The sequence below is a fragment of the Sus scrofa genome, chromosome 2 (assembly GCF_000003025.6).
Source record: "Sus scrofa isolate TJ Tabasco breed Duroc chromosome 2, Sscrofa11.1, whole genome shotgun sequence".
NCBI classification, from domain to species: domain Eukaryota; kingdom Metazoa; phylum Chordata; class Mammalia; order Artiodactyla; family Suidae; genus Sus; species Sus scrofa.
In genome coordinates, this window is record NC_010444.4 from 70,134,782 (window position 1) to 70,154,667 (window position 19,886).

General features: G+C 56.2%; 1 protein-coding gene across 4 annotated transcripts; it reads right to left on the reverse strand.

The window, feature by feature from the left end:
• ZNF653 (zinc finger protein 653) lies at positions 1,996-19,677 on the reverse strand. Of its 4 annotated transcripts, none has more exons than XM_013987370.2 (9): positions 19,315-19,677; positions 13,322-13,365; positions 11,033-11,248; positions 5,527-6,141; positions 5,186-5,366; positions 4,972-5,083; positions 3,467-3,581; positions 2,644-2,743; positions 1,996-2,419 (listed from the first exon to the last, which is right to left on the reverse strand). In XM_013987370.2, the coding sequence occupies exons 1-9, from the start codon at positions 19,617-19,619 to the stop codon at positions 2,242-2,244; spliced, it is 1,866 nt and encodes a 621-aa protein (XP_013842824.1). In that variant the 5' UTR covers positions 19,620-19,677; the 3' UTR covers positions 1,996-2,241. The 4 variants fall into 4 exon arrangements, with proteins under 4 accessions (XP_013842824.1, XP_013842825.1, XP_020939539.1 ...); XM_021083880.1 differs by having other exon boundaries at positions 2,226-2,419; positions 2,660-2,743; XM_013987371.2 differs by lacking the exon at positions 3,467-3,581.

Below are 19,886 nucleotides of genomic sequence, written 5' to 3' on the forward strand. Positions count from 1 at the left end.
ACAGGTGTAGTCTCAAGAGCAAGGGAGGAGGGTGAGTGGGCTAGGACCTAGTCTGCTCGCATAAGGAATTGGGATCCTGTGGATTTTGAGAGGTCTAGGTGTCTCTAGGGTTCAAAAGAGGGGGCGGGTAATAGGCACCCTACAGTGCAGCGGGACGCAGCACGGCTCCAAAGGGGATGAAGTTTGGGGTTCCAGGCAAACCCCGCTGGTCCCCTACCGACCCGGGAAACCATAGGTCCTCCTCGGTCCCCCAAAACTTCGAGTGGATGGTTCTTCCATGAAAATATCCTGGCTTCTGGGGCCTGTGATTGGTCCGCCTGTAGAGTTGTGTTACCTCTCTGATAGAGGGGGATCTGGCCTTTATCTCAGGCGATAGAGGGTGGCGCAATCTCCTTTGGAGCGCAGGCACAATCGCACGTTTTTGTCGGTGCGGCCATAAGGCGCGAGGAGTTGTTCTCAGTAGAGCACTAGGGGCGCCTTCGAGTGAGGCTTCAGCACCACAGACAGCGATCCGACGGCCCTGCCCCAGCGCGGCTGGAAGGGTAGCCCGGGTCTTCTAACAGGAGAGTCGCAGTCTAAACCAGATCCTCGTCCCTGCACGCCCTTTTAGGCTCCACACTGTCCGAGAGTACCCTCAAACCTAGCGTGGAGAGCTTAATTTGACCAATCAGAGATGGCCTTCAAGAGGACCAATTGAGGAAAGATGCCTTCGAGATTGAGCCAATGGGAACGCGCGCGGCAGAGAGCCCGGCTACGCCGATGGAAAAGGAAGGCCAATCATAACGGCCCGCGCAATCTGGGTGGTGGCGCTGCAGGTTCCAGTTTGGCCCCTCTTGGGTTTGCCAGGGCTACCTGGCTCCCGACCGTGGGGACCCCGAGCGATGGCTTGTTCCTTCACCCCTTGTCCCTCCTGGAAACTGTGCCAGTGTTGGGAAAGGGTCTACTCCTGGGCGCGCAGACCCGGCTGCAGTTCCCATGGAAACTGCTGGCTCCCGGTAGAGCAGGGATAGCGAAGGGGACTGAGCCTTTGCGGAGAGGCTCGCGGGGGCGGCCTCAGCAGCCAGACTCGCTCATCATTGCCGACTCATTCGTCCCCAGCTGGGGTGGCCCAGGGTCCGAATAATAAAATGAGGCCTAGCCGCAGCCCCGCCCCCACGAGCTGCTGAGGAGCCAGCGGGGCCAATCTGCTAGTGGCGCCACAGGGCTCCTCCCAGCACGTGCCTGGGCTCGCGGCTGCGGTCCCGAGAGTCATGTGGTTGCGGCCACTAGGGCCCACGCGGCTTGCGCGCCACCTGGCGGCTGCATGGCCTGAAATCGTTCCCCGCCCCTGTCCCTGGCGGCCCACAGGAGGAGGAGGAGGCAGCCTCAGCATCCTCCTCCGGGAAATGGGGCCAGGGCAGTCGCCCCGCTGCTGCCAACTCCCCAACCCCCTGCGGCTTCCTGTTCCAGGAACAAGTCGAGCCCGTTCTACCTCGGGGCTTTGGCACTGGCTGTTCCTTCGGCCAGGGATTACCTCCCCCCGGCTTTCTTCACGGATGGAACCTCTTTGTCATTCTGGACTGTGCTCAAATGCCACCTCCCCAAAGAGGCCCTCCCTGACCACCGACCTAAACAGCAGACCCAGAAACATAATCACTATTTTCTGCACGGCACTTGTCACAGCTGTAGATGTCTTATTTAGGGGTTTACTGAACATCTCCCAAACTACTCCCTGAGAAATCTGAGGGATTAAGAGAGGGAGTGAGGATCCCGAGTCCTGGGAGACGGTCAGGACCCCCAATCTTCCGCATCTGACTCTATCAGAGAAGAGGATGTTTATGGTTGCTAGGCCCAGGTAGCCAAGACAAAGAAGAGTTTGACAGAAAAGGGCAAGAAAGAGCGCTGTTCTGCGGCATGTAGCGGCATGTGCCCTTGTCCACATTGCCCAGGAAGGGACCAGGTTGGAGAGGAAGAGGGGCCCGCCCTCCCCAATCATCCAGGCCTAGGGGAAGGATATCTTCTTTCTCGCTCTTTAATCTCGCTCTGCACTCAAAACAGTTCCAGCAGTGCAGCCCCAGGTGCCAGCTCCAGAAATCGGGCGGATAGGGGGTACCTGTCCCGGGGGCCCAGCCCTTGGGAAGGGCAGGGGCGCCTCCTTCCGACCTGCGATCCGGGCGGCCCCCGCGGCTGTCCTGGCCCTGCAGGCCCGGACTTAAGAGTCTGATCGGACGAATAAATAAGGGCAGTCAGTGGTTGGGTGGATCAGGCGGGCTTATGGTCCGGGTGGCTTTTGAGTGTGTGGAACTTGACGCTGTCCAGCTTCTCAAAGCGCTTTCCGCAGCGCTCGCACGTGAAATTGTACTGCACCTCGGCCGTGTGCTTCTTCATGTGCCAGTTGAGCGACGCGCGCTGTCTGCACTGGTAGCCACAGATCTCGCACCTGCAGGGAATCCGGCAGGAGGCAGCGGGGGCGGGGTCAGAGCGGGAGGGGCCGCCTCAGGGGCGGGGTCCGACCGCTGGAGCGGGGCCGGCCCCAGAATGGGGAGGCGCCGCTTGAGGTGGGAGCGCTCTGGGAACCCCGCAGAGTTGGGGGCTGAGCCGCCCGTGGGAGCTACCTCGCGCGGGTCCAGGCCCAGACGCCCTCCCTCCTAGCCCCTCACTCACTGCAGAGGCGTCTCGCCTGTGTGCGTGCGCCGGTGTACCTCCAGGTGGTTCTTCCTCTTGAAGGACTTGCCGCAGGTTTCGCAGGTGAATTCACGTACACCTGGGGGAGACGCGGGCTGAGCAAGCCGCCGCCATCGAAGGAGAGGGCTGTGGGGTCACTGCGGTACTGCAGAGACCCGACAGTGCTCAAGGTTTCTGAGCGCAGGCAGACTAAACCAAACATCTTCTGGGCACGAATGCTGACTGTAACAACTAAGGGCAGCTAGGGCCCCGCATGAGGCTTGGAGGCTGCCCAGGGACGTGGCTGGGTAGAGCGGGAATGTGAACTCAGATCCATGAGGGACACAGGGTGCAAACTGACAGGCCGAAGTGGGCCTTAATTTGACCCTAATATTCTACATAAAAATCCAAAGTTTTGGCCTCTTGAAACATCTGAAGCTGTGCCCTCCCACTGGGCATAGGCACCAGCACTCCCCACAAGGCCCTGCAGCCTGTGCTCTGGATCAGGGAGGTGGCTGGAGCCGACCAAACAGAAATCCTGTCCCAAATCTGCTCCCCTTCTCTGGCCACCTGGGTCGGTTCATTGTTCCTCCTCAGTCCTGAAACAGCTCCCACATGATAATTGCTCATGGCAGTGGGGGAAGAGATAGCTGGCCTCCGTTCAGCTCCACATGATCTATAAAATAGGTGTCACTATGACCCAGCTTAGTGACTACTGGGAAGGTGTCACCACCATCTCACATCTTGTGGTGGACTCGGAGGAGGCTCAGAGGGGCGGCCCTGTGCCTGGGTTTCACCCTGCCTGCCCCACCCTGGGCCTGACCTGAGTGGATGATCATGTGCCGCCGCAGGTGGTTGGATAAATAGAACTTCTTGCCACAGCCAGGGTGAGGGCACACTTTGGTCTTCCCTTTCCGATGCACAAGGTTGACGTGGTTCTGGGGGCAAGAGGGGCAGGAGTGGGGCTGTGGGTGCCATGTGCCCACCCCCTTGAGCTCTCCAGGGTGGGGCAGATTAGGGCTGGCCTCCCTGGAAGAGGGAAAAGGGGCACCTTGGCCTTGGGAGGGACTCCTACCTCCCAGCTGGGGCTGCAGGTCACAACTGGGATCTAACAGCAGCTTAACTGTGTACATACTATAGCCAGGCTCCTGGCTTGGGCATCAGTCAACCTTGTCATAACCCTGGTAAGGGGCCCAGCCATTAGCCAAGTTTGTGAATAGGGAAACTGAGGTTCTGGAGGCTTAGTGGTTTAGCCCATGTCTCACAGGTGGGCAGTGGCAGGGCTAGGACCGAGTCCAGAGCTGTTAGCCCTGGAGTGGCTCTTTGAGTGGTGTTAAGCTACTCCCCAGAGCCTGGAGTAGATGGCCCTCAAGTCATTCATTCCTTTGTCTTTCATTCTTTTTTTTTTTTTTTTTTGTGTGTGTGTGTGTGTGTGTGTGTGTCTTTTTGCTATTTCTTGGGCCTCTCCTGCGGCATATGGAGGTTCCCAGGCTAGGGGTCCAATCGGAGCTGTAGCCACCGGCCTACGCCAGGGCCACAGCAATGCGGGATCCGAGCCGCGTCCTTGACCTACACCACAGCTCACGGCAACGCCGGATCCTTAACCCACTGAGCAAGGGCAGGGACCAAACCCGCAACCTCATGGTTCCTAGTCGGATTCGTTAACCACTGCGCCACGACGGGAACTCCTGTCTTTCATTCTTTAACTCACTAGCACAACTGTTCCAGTGCCTAGCACCAGGCCTGGCACCTAGGTAGAGGCTCAATAGGTACTTAATGAAAACATGACTTGGCAAGTTCAAAGTTCTCCAGGTGCCGCAACCTATGCCAGGACCCTGCCTTTACTCTCAGAGCAGCCTGTCAAGACCCCAGAAGGCAAACTGCAGGTATGTCCTGGTAGTGCGGTGATCTGGGGCTGGCAGGCCTTATAGGCCCTAGGGGACTAAGTTGGCCTTCTTGGTGGAGGAATGTCCTGAGTTGAGCTTGGAGAGGAAGCATCTTGAGCTGAGAGGGTGGCCTAGGCAAAGGCGGGAAGAGTTCAGGCAGCTAGAAGAGGGGGACTGTGCGGGGAGCCACCTGGACCAGAGCATGGCTATGGCTGGTGAGGAGGCAGGATGGGGGTGCTGGGGAGCAGGTACCGAGGTGATGCCTGACTTTCAGTGGCTGAAGCTGGGGTCAGTTGGGGCTGGGTGGGTGCATGGGAGGCAGGCCAGTGGCACCTGGAAGGGCCAGGTGGGGCCCTCCATGTGCTGCACTGCCCAGACCCAAAGAATAGGCAGCCGGACACAAAAAGCAGCCCCTCCCGCCTTGTTTGGGTGGTGGCCTCACCTGGAAGCTGCTGAGGGCCACGTAGACCTGGCTGCAACCCTCGTAGGGGCAGTGGAACATTTCAAGCAGGCCATCGGCATCCATTACCCTCGACCGTTTGCTCCGCCGCCTCCTGGAGGGTAAGGGGCCTGTGGCATCAGGGCTCTGACACCAGGAGGGCTCTGACACCAGGAGGGCTCCTTGTCCCTGCCCTCCGCCCCCACCCAGCACCCACTTCTCGGGCTCCTTGGGGATCTCATAGATGATGGCTGACATGTCGCTGCCGTCCAGCTCCTCCCCATCTGCTTCTGCCTCAGGCTCTGCGCTCTCAGGCACTGTAGCGGCCAGCTCTGCCAGCTCTGGGGCCATCGGCTCCTCCTTCTCCTCCTTCTTGAGCACGTATAGGTCCTCCTTCTCTATGGGGGTGGACACAGGGTGGGTGTCCATGGGGACTAAGGCTGTTGAGGAGCCCGCTCTGGGGCCCCTCCTCACCCTCCCTTTCCCAGGACCCATTGCGGCCATCCCTTCCCCCGCCACCTCTCCCCATCCCCCTGAGACCCGCACAGTCCACCAGACCTTTCTTGGTCTCAATGCCTGTCATGGCGGCAGGGTCCGTGGTGCTGGGCTGACTGCCCTCAGGGGGCTCTGTCTGGGTGTAGGCTGCCACACCCTCCATCATGGCACAGGGCACCTCATCACCCAGGCCACCTCCAGGGGCACTGCTGCCTGCTGCCACGTTGAGGTGGATACCCTCAGCTGTGAGGGCATCATAGCCGGGGCCGGCAATGATGATCACCTGTGAACCGGGCACCATGCCTGGCATGGGGCAGCTGGCCACCACCTCGCCAAGTGCCTCCTGGGGCACATTCTCAAAGAGGGTGCCAGGGCCCGGGCCCACTTGCACAGGCACTGGCACACACACCACTGTCTCCAGGGCTTCGGGCCCACTACTGGCTGGGTTGGGGCACAGTGAGGTGCCCTGCTCGGCCAGGTTTTCCACGTGGTGAACGTCAAAGGGGATGTGCATGCCCTCCTGTGTGATGAGCCCGCTGCTGCCCACTGGGCTGGTGGGGGTAACTGCTGCTGTTGCCACTGTCGCTTTGGCTGGCTGGCCTTCAGGGGGTTCCTCGGAATCAGAGCTGGAGCCCGAACTGGACGAGTCGGAGCTGCCAGCCACCAGACCATTGCCCACTGTGGTAAGAGAGGAGAGAGGATGGTTATGATAGGGAGAACTCACAGAACTCTGCTGCTTCTTCTTTTTTGCCTTTTAGGGCAGCACGTGCAGCATATGAAAGTTTCCAGGCTAGGGGTGGAGTAAGAGCTGCAGCTGCCAGCCTACACCACAGTCACAGTAACACAGGATCTGAGCCACATCTGCGACCTACACCACAGCTCACGGCAATGCCAGATAATTAACCCACTGAGCAAGGCCAGGGATCGAACCCAAGTCCTCATGGATACTGGTCAGGTTCGTTACCACTAAGCCACGATGGGAACTCCGAAAGTATTCTACTTCTGATGATAGTTGTAAAGCCCACAACTCAGCAACAGCCAGATGGGAGAGATATGCAGGGCAAGGTAATGGGGGGTAGGGGGCATGGAGCTGCCATGCTCTCTGTAACACCTCAATGTGTTCACCAACCTGGAAGCTCTTGGAACCTCACAGTTTTTGTTTTTGTTTTCAGGGCCGAACCCATGACATATGGAAGTTCCCAGGCCAGGAGTTGAATCGGAGCTGCAGCTGGTGGCCTATGCCACAGCCAAGGCAATGGCAACGCCAGATATGAGCTGGGTATGCGACTTAAACAACAGCTCACGGCAATGCTGACTCCTTTAATGCGCTGAGCAAGACCAGGGATCAAACCAGCATCCTCAGAGATACTAGTTGGAATTGTTACCACTGAGCCACAGTGGGAACTCTGGAACCTCACAGTTTAAGAGTTTCTGTAACCCAATCTCTAGTCCCCATCTGCTCCGGGCTGGGGGTGGGGCTGAGAGCTTCCACCCTCTAACCACATATTTGACCTTTCTGGTGACTAGCCCCCACCCTAAAGCTATATCTAGGGGCCTCTCCCTGAGTCACCTCACTAGACTCAGGTGTGTTCCAGAGGGGCTTCTTATGAAAGGGGCTCATTCTAAAGAGACTGCATTGTTTACAAACTGAAGGTGTGTGGCAACCCACCTCGAGCAAGTCTATTGGCAGCATTCTTCTAATAGTGTTCGCGCGCTTTGTGTCTCTGTGTCACATTCTGGTAATTCTTGAAATAGTTCAAACTTTTTCATTATTATTATATTTGTTATGGTGATCTGTGATCTTTGATGTTACTATTGCAAAAAGAGTGTGACTCACTGAAGGCTCAGATGATGACATTTTTTAGCAATAAAGTTTTTTTTTTTTTTTTTTTTTTTTAACAGCTGCACCTGAGCCATATGGAATTTCCCAGGCTAGGGGTTGAATAGGAGCTGCAGCTGCTGGCCTATGCCACATTCATGGCAACACGGGATCCAACTGTGGCAATGCAGGGTCCTTAATCTACTGAGCAAGACCAGGGATCAAACCCACATCCTCATGGAGACTACATTGGGTCCTTAACCTGCTGAACACAATGGGAACTCCTTCCCCACCCCCATTGCTTGCAGCATGCATAAGTTCTCGGGCCAGGGATTGAACCTGCACCACAGCAGTGGCCTGAGCCACAGCAGTGACGATGACAGATCCTTAACCTGCTGAGCAGCCAGGGGACTCCAGAAATAAAGTATTTTTAAATTAAGGTATGTATATTTTTTATACATAATGCTATTGCACACTTAACAGACCAGCGTATAGTGTAAACATAACTTGTATATGCACCAGAAAGCCAAAAGTTTCATGGGATTCCCTTTATTTTGCTATTTGCTGTATTATGCTGGTCTGGAATCAAACCCCACAACATTGCCTAGGTCTGCCTACTTCTATTTTTATTACACTGACACTGCCCATACCCCAGTGCCTCCAAGTGGACAGTTCCTGCCTGGACCTCCCATGGGGCTGCAGGCTCTTGCACCCCCACCTCCTCTGCTGCCCGCTGTGGGGGTCTTACAGGTATCTCAGCCTTTGGGGTCTGAATCTTAGAGAAAGCTGTCTGGCTCACACGCATCCCCGCCTCAGCGGATGGCAGCTCTGCCTTTCCAGTTGCTCAGGCCAAAGTCCTGGGGCTCTCCTTGACTCCTCCCTTTCTCTCACTCCCACTTCCAATCTGTCAGCAAAACCTGTTGGTGCTGGTTCTAAAATACATCCCCGGGCTGATGGCTTCTACAACCTCCCCTGCATACCCTGATCATGGCCCCACCAGCCCCCTGCCAGGACAGTGCAGTTCCTTCTCCTGGGTCCCCCTGCTCCCATCCTTGTCCACCCCCAAATCTGTCTTCCCCTCAGTGGCCAGAGGGAGCCTGAGAACACCTGCTCAGGTCATGTCCCTCTTCAACTGAGAATCTGCTCATCACTGCCAGTTGCTCACCCCATCTCTTCCTCCTGACACCTGGGTGGACCACATGTCCCAGCATCCTTTGCTATTAGGTGTGGTAATCAGCTGAGTCCCAGTGGAATGTGAGTGGAAGTGAGCTGTATTAGGTCACAAGAACTGGGTGGGTCTATTTCAGCAGCTGGCCTTACGTCAGTTAATGCCATTCCCAACTTACTTGGCATAACAGCAGAAACTCTCACTTCAGCCACACAGCATACATATCACCTCTTCTTTAGCCCCACTGACCTCCCTTCCCTGCCCAGGGACACTAGGCAGGTTTCTGCCTCAGGGCCTTTGCATGTGCCACTCGCTCTGCCTGCATCCTCTTTCCTCAGACACCTGCATGAGCTCCCTCTCTCACCACCATCAGACCCTTCCTCAAATGGCATTTTTTCCGGGAGGCATCTGACCACCTTGTCTCAAATAGCAGCCTTTTTCTCTCTTTTATTTTCCCCTCAATACTTACCACCTTCCACTGAACTGTAGAGTTTCCTTGTTTATCTTGCTGACTGTCTGCTTCCCCTCCAGACTATAAACTCCACAAAGATGGCAGTCTGCGGTGGGGGGGGTCCTCTGTGCACAAGCCCCAGTGCCCAGGATACCAGCTGCTTGGTACACACTGAGTGCATGCTTATAAAAAGGAACTCACGACAAAGACTGTGATGAAGGCCAAGGGGGCCAGCATCTGACCCAGGCATTTGGTGCTAATGTCCATAGGCAGGGAGAAACTGGGGACAGGAGAAATGAATGACTGTCCCTTTAAGTTACATACTCATGACACAGGGCATACTATCTGGGTGCTATGTGACCTACACTACCAGAAGCTCACATGAGGAGTTGCAGGCTCGGGAACCAGACCACAGGGTAGGATCCTGGGGCCCACCCCTCCAGCCGTGTGAAGCAGGTGCAGTGCCTTATAACCTCTCTGGGCCTGGGGATAACAGCACCTACCTGGGGTGGGGGGGGTGGTTTGCAGTATTTAATGAGTAAATAGGACAGTAGGACTCACAGTAAGCACCCTATCAATGGTTCCCATTATGGTTATTATCATGGTGCCCCATCCCTGACTCAGAGCCCAGGGACAGCAGCTGGGGTAGGGGAGGGGGATTGCCCCTCCTTCTAACACCCTGTTATCTGAGGGTGGACTGAGCCCTGTGGCTCCACCCTGGAGGAGGGGGCAGTTCCCTAGTGAGTTGGGGGCATGGCTGGGGAATATGCCTGGATCCCCAATTACAGTGTCCCCTGAACTTCTTTCTAGTTGATGATGACTTGCCTGCACCCTGGTGGGAGGTCCTCTTACTAAGTGAGAGGTGGCTGGGCTGTCCTAGGCAGAGAGCTGGTAAAGGTGCTGCTGAAGGACCAGGTCTTGGAGCAGGGACCCAGCCACTCCCTCACAGTCACCACCCCTCCCCCAGAGCCCAGGGCAGACCTGGCTAACTGATCCCAGCATTCATTCCTCAGAGCCCAGATCCAGAAGCCACTGGTATCAGAGGTGGGTTGGGCTGTGACCCAGACCCAGCACCAGATAGGTTGGGCACATTACTGCCAGGGCCTTGGTTTCCTCAGCTGCTAATGATGGGTCTATAGGGAGGATGCACAATGGTTTGGGCAGGGCCTGGAATTGGGAGGACAAGATGGCCCAGGGGCCGGCTGCACGCTGGGAGCCTGGCTGACGCACAACGGGACAGCTGTTGGCCAGGGTGCCCACCCGAACACCTCTCGCCCACGGCTTCCCCTTGGCCAGCTGGGATGCCACCTGCTCAGAGATGCCTGCCAGCGTGAGCTCGGCCCCAGTGACTGACCCCACCCTCAGCTCCGGCGGGGCACTTGGCAGCAGGCCCCATGTTCCTTCTGATGCCAAGCTCCCGAGGCAGGCGGGCAGACCCTCACCACCCATGGTGCCTCCTCTGCTCCTCCATCAGGGCCAACTTGGCCTTCATAAATGATTCTCTCCTAGTCCTGAGCAGGCCGCCAGCTCATGTGTGTGTGTGTGACCAGGGAGGGACAGCAGGCGAGGGGTGGGGCCTTGGTATACGGGAGAGAGAAGGGGATGAAAATGGGAGTGAGATGGCAGAGAGATGGGAGAGACCGGGGGTGGGGGGAGAAAAAAGGGAGATGGGAGAGAGAGGGTGAAACACAGAAAGATGAGAGTGGGGGAGGAGGAACGAGAGAAATTGCAGGAGCGGAGGATGGGGTGTAGGGAGAGGGAGAACAGGCTGGAGAGAGAGCAAGGGGGTGAGGCTGTGAACCCGAGAAAGCCAGAGGAAATGAAGGAGGATGGAGAGGCCAGGAGAGGCCAGTACCTGGCTCTCCCTTCAGCCACCAAGTGAGGTTCCCAGACCCCAGCCCTGCTTGCGACTAACCTTGGGCCCAGATGGGCAAATTGTGCTGTGTCTCAGCTGTCCCTCTGCAAAATAGGGACCAGCTCTCAGGCTCTGGAGGGACTCAAAGACTCCAGTGCCAGCACTGTGTTAGTGGCTGTGGGGTCCGTGACGCCAGCCTCAGGCTGGCAGGGCCCAGGAGGGGCTACAGAGCCCCAGGGCTGGAAGCCACTGTGTGCCCTCACCCCGCAGACCCACCTTTGTCACTCTCGGGGTCCGAGTCACTGAGCGGCTTCAGGGGTGAGTGCAGGTCTTGGAAGTAGCGGTGTCCGGCCTCGCACTGCCACACAGCCGTGGTGTACAGGCCAAAGGTGGGGTCCAGCTCGGCGAGGTGTGGCTCGTAGGGGCAGCGGTGCTTGTGGTCCTCGTACCAGATCACCACGTTCTTCAGGCAGTTGACGTTGCGTCGCCGCCCTGTGCACAGGGAGCCAGGGTGGGCGTGAGGGGCAGCAAGACCCCCAGAACCAGCTGGAGCCTTATGGCTCCCAAGGGTCGAGTCACCCTCTTGAGTCCTGTCCAGACCTGTCCCCAGTTTACGGGTGAAGGAACTGAGGCTCACAGATGTGAGACCCACCATGGAGAAAACAGAGACTGGCCCGGCAATGTCTTCACTGGATGAGTTCAGTCATATAAACCATCAATCCTGGTGCATGGCAGGTGCGTGACAACTGTTGGCTGCTCCTTAGGGATATAATCATCCTCATCAACTGAGCATTTCCAGCCTGGACCAGCTCAGGCCCTTGGCCCTAGTCTCCCAGCACTCACCCTTCCCCTGTGCAACCAACAGAGGGCGCCTCTGAACACCTAAGTCAGATCACATCCCTTCTCTGCTCAGAATCAACCCAGCCCCCACCTCACTGGGGGTAAACGCCAAAGTTCTCCTTGAGGTTCGCCAGGCCCTGCGAGTTCTGCCCTGTCACCTCCCGCCCTCACTTCCTCCCACTCCTCCCGTGGATCACTCCACTCTAGCCTCCGGGCCCCCTCCCTGTTCCTAACAAGTGAAGTGCGGCCCTGCCTCAGGGCCTCTGCAAGGGGTGTGCCCTCTTCTGCCAGACAGTCGCTTTGCTCCTCCCCCTTCACTCAGGTCTTTCCTTCAGTTGGCCACCCCACCCCCGTCCCTCTAGCCAACCCAACTTGGGGTCTTCTTTCTCCAGGTAGCACCTAGATATCATCTATGGCTGTTTCCATGTTATTGTCGGTCAGCTGCCCAAGGCCAGGGACATTTACCTGTGCTGCTCCTCCTGTATGTATACCCAGTGCTTACCTGGGGCCTGGCACACTATGGGTGATGGATGAGGGGATGCTGCCATGGGCAGACATGGTGGAGCCAGACTGCCTGGGTTAACATCCTGGCTCTGCCACTTCCTACCTGAGTGGTTCCAGGTAAGAGACTTGGCTTCTGTGAACCTCAGCTGCCCCTTCTGGGCTGGGGAAGAATAAGGGTCCCCATTCCCTGAAGACTGCCAGGGAGGAGGGAGTGAGGACACCCACGGGGCAGAGAACAGGTAATGGTACCTGCAATATGTATGATGACTGTGGTCCCGTGGCCAAGGGGGAGGAAGGTGTGCCCCTGACCTTCCAGGCTGGGAGATGAGGAGGAGGCCCAAGAAAGGTGCTTGGGCCTAGGGATGGTGCCTCTGGCTGCCAACTCAGTGAAGACCATGGAGGCACCACCAGCAGCCACTTCTCCAGCCCAGCACTTGCCTCCTTATCGCCCTCTTGACAATTCTGGGATGCGGGGGGGGTCACAGACTTAACTTGGCTTCCGTCTGTGAGAAGGGGAGGGGCTCACTGCCACCACACAGCTGTCCCTGGACCTCTGGCCTTACCCTGCTGGACAGGGCCTGAGACCTACAGCTCCAGGGCTCAGGGGTCATGGTCAGGGGATGGAACACACACTCCAGCCTCTGTTTCAACTGCCCATGCCCAGCTCCCCTTGAGCCTGGCACACCACATGGCCTTTAGGCCCGGGCACAAGCTGTTCCCTCTGCCCTGCCTGGCTCTTCCCCGGCTGGCTGCCATGCATCAGACAGAAGAGCAGAGGTGCTAAGGGGACACTGCAGAGTACATGGACCTGGGTTTGTGGTCAGGTCAGGCCACTCTCCAGCTGTGCAGCCTGGGGCAGTGACTCGGTCTTTCTGTGTCAGATGGGGATGATGAGAGCACCCCCATTGGGTGCAGGTTCAGGTCCTCTCTGACCCTTCCTGCCCCACCCCCACCCCAGGTTGGGTCAGGCCCTTCCTCTGGGTACCTGGTGCCCCTACTTCCCCATCCCTGCTCTGCTCAGTGTGTCCTCTGACTTTCCCACGAGACTGGGCCCTAGCAGGACAGGGCTGGGTCTGGGTCTGTCCTGTCCCTACAGCTCCTGGCATACACAGGCCTTCCACAAATGGTCCCTGAGGGAGGGAGGGAACCAACAACAAAGCTACTTACTCCCAATTCCCCCCCACCCCCCAACCCCTGCACCCTGTGTGTAGCCCCACTTACTTTTCTTCCTCTTTGGCTTTTTCGGGACTTGCTCCCAAGGCTTCCTGTAACAGAGAGAGGAGGCAGTGGGGAGTGAACTAGGGGCCTGACTGATGATGATAAGATGCTAATCCTGCTTGGGGTTGAATGTTGGCTTCTGCTTCTGGGGACCAGTCTACTTCCCACCCCCCTTACCTCGGGCTCTCTTGCACTGACAGCAGCCCTGGCAGGGGGTCTAGTAACATTACCCACCTAAGCAAGTGGGAAACTCAGGCCCTGAGGGTAAGGCCACCTGCCCAGGATCCCATGGCCAAGAAGTGGATTAAGAAGGAGTTTTTTGGGGGGAAGGAGTGCTGACTTAATCAGAGGAATCCTTAAAAGGGCCCTGCTGAAGTCAGAGACTGGGGGCTGAGAATGTGAGGGGTCTGGGATGGGGGCAGAACCTGAGATCAGCCTCCTGGAGTGGTCCCAGCTGACGGCCAGCGAGACTGCAGGGCCCTCAGCTGTACAACCCTGAGGAAATGGATTCTGCCAAAGCTCTGAGCAAGTCCAGAAGCACATCTTTCCCTAGGTGAGCCTCTAAATGAAGATGCAGTGGGCTGATATCTTGATTTCAGCCTCATGAGACCCTGAGCTGAGGAGCCAGCTAAAATGTGCCAGACTCCTGGACCTGCAGAAATAGGAGATAATAAATTTGGGTGGTTTTAAGCCACTAAGTTTGTGGTCATCTGTTACCCAATAGAACATTCACAGGAGTTCCCTTCGTGGCTCAGTGGTTAACGAACCCGACTAGGATCCGTGAGGAGGCAGGTTTGATCCCTGGCCTTGCTCAGTGGGTTAAGGATCCGGCATTGCCGTGAGCTGTGGTGTAGGGTACTGACATGGCTCGGATCTGGCGTTGCTGTGGCTCTAGCGTAGGCCGGTGGCTACAGCTCCGATTAGACCCCTAGCCTGGGAACCTCCATATGCCGCAGGTGAGGTCCTAAAAAGCAAATAATAAAAGAACATTCACAGAGTCAGCCCTGAATTACCCAATCCAAGGGCCTGCAGATTCTACCCCTGAGGCTGGCCAAGAGGCCAGGAGAGATGTTTGGAACCAGCATGGGGACTGGTGCTGCTAAGGACCCTGCCCCCAACTCTAGCTACTTGCTCTATGAGGGTCCTGTCCCTGCATCCAGCTCAAGGCTAAAGGCCATCATGTCCACCTGTCTCCAGGGCCTCCCTTGCCTCTGCCCAGGGCACAACACCCTGACTTCAGGCCCCAGTGAGCCACAGCCTGGGGGACCCTAGGACAGGGCCAGACCCAAAGACCAGGGGCCCCCATGGCCTCCCACACCAGGATGGCTGTCAGATCTACCAAGCAGGTTCCTAACCTGCACAGGCCCAGCACAGGTTCCATGCAGGCTGCAGGTAGGTGCTTTGGGCCATCGCTCCTGGACTTGTTAGGGCCTCCCTCTGCGCTCCTGCCACCATGCTTCTGGGTTTTCCCACCTCACTCAGCCTGCTTCCCTGCTTTTCCTCTCTAAACCACAGCATCAGGCTCTGTGGCCCTGGGTGAGTGACCGTGCCTCCATGTGCCTCAGTTTCCCCATGTGTAGCATGGGCTCCTAACAGTACCTTCCTTGTTATGTGTACCATGGGTGTGGTGTGAGGTTTCATGCATTATAAAGGGCCTGATAATTAATAATCACTCAGCAAATGGTAACAATGCTCATTACAGTTCTCAATATTCTCACAGAGCCAGGCCCTGAAACACCAACCCCCTTGCTGTGGCTGGCGCAACGCTCTTGCCTCGAATATCCCGAGAGCCAGTCCAGCGTCTTTCCTCAACTCCATTGCCCACCCCGTCTGATGCGTGTCCAGCCTAATAACAATTTCTCAGCCCCTACACCCCAAGTCTGGTCCCAGGACAGCTCCTTGGGCCTTCTCCCAGCCTCTGCCTCCTTGTCCCATCCATGGGGTTTCTATCCCCTTCTATGGCTCCACCTCTCCTCCTAGGGACCAGGCTGGCTGCCTAGATCATCCCCCAAATACAAGTTCAAACACCTACAATGGCCCTCACCCACTCATAGCCTCGCCATACCTAAGGTGTTGCAGATGCCACATTCTGGTGGAAACGGGCTTGGTGGCAGTCAGATCTGAGTTCGAGTCTCATCTCTGCTATTGACTGGCTGTGTGACTTCAGGCAGGTTTTTTTGTTTGTTTGTTTTGTTTTGTTTTTAAGGCCCATCTGCGGCATATGGAAGTTCCCAGGCTAGGGATCACATAGGAGCTGCAGATGCCAGCCTTCACCACAGCCATGGCAATGCTGGATCCGAGCTGCATCCGCAGCTTGCAGCAACGCTGGATCCTTAAACCACTGAGCGAGGCCAGGGATTGAACCCACATCCACACAGAGGCAATGTTGGGTCCTTAACCCCCTGAGCCACAACGGGAACTCCCTCAAGCAGGTTCTGTCCCCTCTGGGCCTCAGTTTTCTCACCTGCAAAATGGGGATAATGGCAGTGCCTCACACACAGAATTGACATGCTGATTAAACCAGGTCAGGCCATGTTCTGACCCTAAGGCAGTGCTTTCTCCCTCAAACTGCTTTCCGTCCCCTTGCTGGCTTTGCCAAGTTCTACCACCTCCATGACTCTCCTGCCATTTGAGAACAATTTCTGGGGCTTCTCCAGGGACTGGCTATGCTTTCTGCTGCTCAGTGGTCAGCCCCCAAATGGGGCCCCAGAAACTCCCCTCACTTTCACTCTTGACTCAGTTACTCCCACCAGCATCCCACATAACTTTTCAGGTGCTCCAGCCCAAACCTGGGGGCATCTTTCAAATCCATATCCTTCAGCGAACCCTGTTGGCCCTAACTTGAACCACTTCTCTCCACTTCCCCATGGCCCCACTGGGGGCCAGCCCAGTCACTGAGCACAGGGACCAGAGCATTCCTCTCCTTCCTCGTCTCCTAGCTCCTTCCCTCCCCTCCCACGGTCTCAACATAGGAGTCAGTATGATTCTTTTGACGTTCTTAAGATTTTCAGATGTAAACAGAAAAATTCGAACACACACAAAGGTAGAAAGGAAGAATGAACCACCTTGAACCCATTAGCTCTTGGCCAACTCGTACCTCACCCATTTTTCTTGCCTCCCACACCATGGAGAGCACTTCTTTTAAAATCCAGATAGGAGTTCCCGTCATGGCACAGCGGAAACGAATCTGACTAGGTACCATGAGGTTGTGGGTTTGATCCCTGGCCTCGATCAGTGGGTTAAGGATCCGGCGTTGCTGTGAGCTACGGTGTAGGTTGAACATGTGGCTAGGATCTGGTGTTGCTGAGGCTCTGGCATAGGCCAGCAGCTGCAGCTCCAATTAGACCCTTAGCCTGGGAACCTCCAAATGCTGAGGGTGAAGCCCCTATACAGACAAAAAGATAAAAAAAACCCAAAAAAACTAAGCCAGATATGTGACCCCTCTGTTCAAAATTCTGCACTTAAGAAAAGCAAAAAATTCTGGAGTTCCTGTTGTGGCTCAGTGGTAACAATACTCAACTAGTATCCATGAGGACACAGGTTCGATCCCTGGCCCCACGCAGTGGGTTAAGGATCCAGTGTTGCCGTGAGCTGTGGTGTAGGTTGTAGACACAGCTTGGATCCCATGTTGCTGTGACTGTGATGAAGTCTGGGAGCTACAGCTCCGATTTGATCCTTAGCCTGGGAACTTCCATATGCCTCACGTGCAGACCTAGAAAAAAATAAAGCCAAAAAAATCTTTACCAGGCAGTAAAAACAGAGTCCTCCCTGCAGCCCAAAGGGCCCTGTCACCTCTCTGCCCTATCCTCTTCTTCTCTCACTCCTCTGCCTCTTTCATCGTGCTCTAGATACATAGGTTTCCTTGCTGTTGTTCGTTCCATGTACACACCAGGCAGGGTCCTGCCTCAAGACCTTTGGATCTGCTATTCCTTCTTCCTTGAACACTCGTCCCCATCCCTCCACCCCAATATCTGCATGGCTCTTCTTGGCCTCCTGCAGGTCTTCACTCAAATATTAACTTCTCAATATGGCCCACCCTGACACCTTACTTAAACCTCTACTTTACACTCCTGATTCCTCTTTCCCTTTTCCCCTTTTGTTTCTCACAGCCCCATCACTCTCTCATATACAACGTAATTTATTTATTATGTTTCCTGGCTGTAGCAGACAAGACTCTGTACTAGCTAGCCTCTCTGCCCTCTAAAATGTGAGCTCCATGAAACAGTGATCTTTGTTCACTGCTGTACCCTCAGCATCTATATAAGTGTTTGGTACACAGCAGGTGCTGAATAAATGTTCATTGAACAAATAAATGGATACTGGAAATTTCACTATTGACCATTGTTTCCCCCTTTCCCTCTGGCTGCTAGGAAGCTCTGAGGCAAATTCATGGCCCATTCCCATTCTTCATGTCTCTTTGAACCCCTCTGGTCAGGTTTTTACCACGCTGTGCCACAAAGCCATGCCTGTTATGTTCCTGGTGACTTCTGCTTCAATTCAGCAGCACTGACCCAGGCCCCACTGTGTCCCTTGCTTTCCTTTCTCTTTTTTACCCTGATTTTGATTTCTGCTTTCTTGTCCACATTTTTATAGCCCTTGAAGTGAAATCCTTCCAGGTACAATAGGTTATATAATTGAACAACTAGAATAACTGACTTCCTATCTCTGGTAATGTCTATTACCCACAGGAGACCCCTAGAGAGATTATGCATTTTCCTGACTACTCATGTGCCCCATAGGGCTGGGTTTTGTGTCACACTGCCTGGGTTGGTTCAGGCCCACACAGCACCAGCTCAGCCAAACAAGCTTCTGCAAATAGTACTTTCAGCCTAGGAACCTCCAGGGGTTCCCTTTGGCTAATAGTTCTCAACTCCAGCTACACAGTAAGTCTCCCTGAATTCTTCAGAAAAAAAAATTCCACTCCAACTAACTGAATTAGAAACTCCAATAGTTGGGACACTGGCTTGAGGTTTCATAAGCGCCCAGCATTTCCTGCCTACTCTTGGGAATATAAACTAGCCTGCCACTCTGGGTGGGTACAATTCACCAGGTTCTGGTTGAGTCAGCCCTCAGAATCTCCCCCAGAGAAACATGTGGATGTGTACAAGTGAAAACCAGGGCAGATCAAGGACCTTGTGGCAGCACTGTTCATGACAGAGAACAAAATCAACAGCTAATACCTGGACTTCTCACTATGTACCCCAAGCACTGTGCTAAGCCCTTTGTTCTATTTTAACTCATTTAATCATCACATCAACGTATAAGACAAGAAGAGAAAAATTCCATCCATACTGCTCATTGTCAAGAATGAGATTCTGCAAGGCCCCTGCCCTCCACCTGAGCAGCTAACTCGGGGTTTCCTCTTCACCCGAGTCTCACTGAGCAGAGCTGCAGCCTAGGAGCCAAAAGGTTTAGGGGTATGCAGCTTGGATTGTGAGCAGTCCTCTGGGAACGTGGGGCCTAGGGAATGGGGTCACATGCAGTCCCAGATGGGTCACGAACCTCATGAAGGATAGTGCTGTGTGGCCTGGGGTGTCCAGTCACAACCCCAGGCTACACTGTGGAGATTTTAGGGGATGAGGCCTGTGAAAGTCCGGAGGCCAGCAGGGACCTCCGACCCTTGAAGCCTCAGGAGGCGGGCCACCCCTCTAGGGCCTGGACTTTTAGAATGCTTGGAGGTGAGCCGGGAACCAGGATTGGGCAGCCAGAGCTTTAGAGGGCGGGGCCAAGCGCCCAGGAGGCGGGTTGAGAGGCTGGGCGCATCCTAGGATTGGGCATTCAGAGCGACAGGAGGCGGAGCCACGAGCCAGGCGCGTCCCAGGACCAGCAGTCAGAGACTCAGGCCTGCAGTCCCTGCGCTGGGCGGGGCTCACAGGTGCCAGGGGAGGGGCCTGGGGTGGAGGGGGCGGGACCAAGCTCAGCGGGGGATGGGGGCGTCTCCTCCCTCGCTCCCTCCCTCCCTTCCTCCCTTCCTCCCTCGGGCCGAGCCCCCTCACCCGTGGCGGCCGCTACGCTGGCCGCGCTCCAGCGAGATGAGGTAGGCGGCGAGCTTGGCGTCGCTCCAGCCGCTGCGGCGCCGCAGGTCCACCCAGGGCCCGTGCGCCTCGCCCAGGTACACGCGCCGCACGTCGTACTTCTTCCGGGACTCGAGCCGCCGCCGGGCCCGGTCCGACTCCGTAAGCCGCGGCCGACCCCGCGCCTTGCGACCCGCCGCGCCTTCCTCGGCGGCCGCCTCCCCGCCTGCGCCCGCCTCAGCCTCAGCCTCCGCCTCCGCCTCGGGCTCGGGCGCCCGCTCCGCCATCCCCCCCTCCCTGGTTACCAGCCTCCCCCGTTGTTAGGAGCCCGGCCGGAAGTGGCGCGCATGTTCCGCGCCGACGGGAAATTTCTCATGGACTCTCACTGCCCCGCGGCGCCAAAAGGAGACCGCGAGCGGAAATTGCGCACGCGCGCAGTAAGCGCGGGCAAAAATCCGCTATCTTTTTCCCTTTTCAGTTAAACTCTCTGACTTCGCAGAAAGGGAAGGGAAAACTGAAGTTTGAGTCTGACTCGAGAAAAGAGAGCCAGGAGA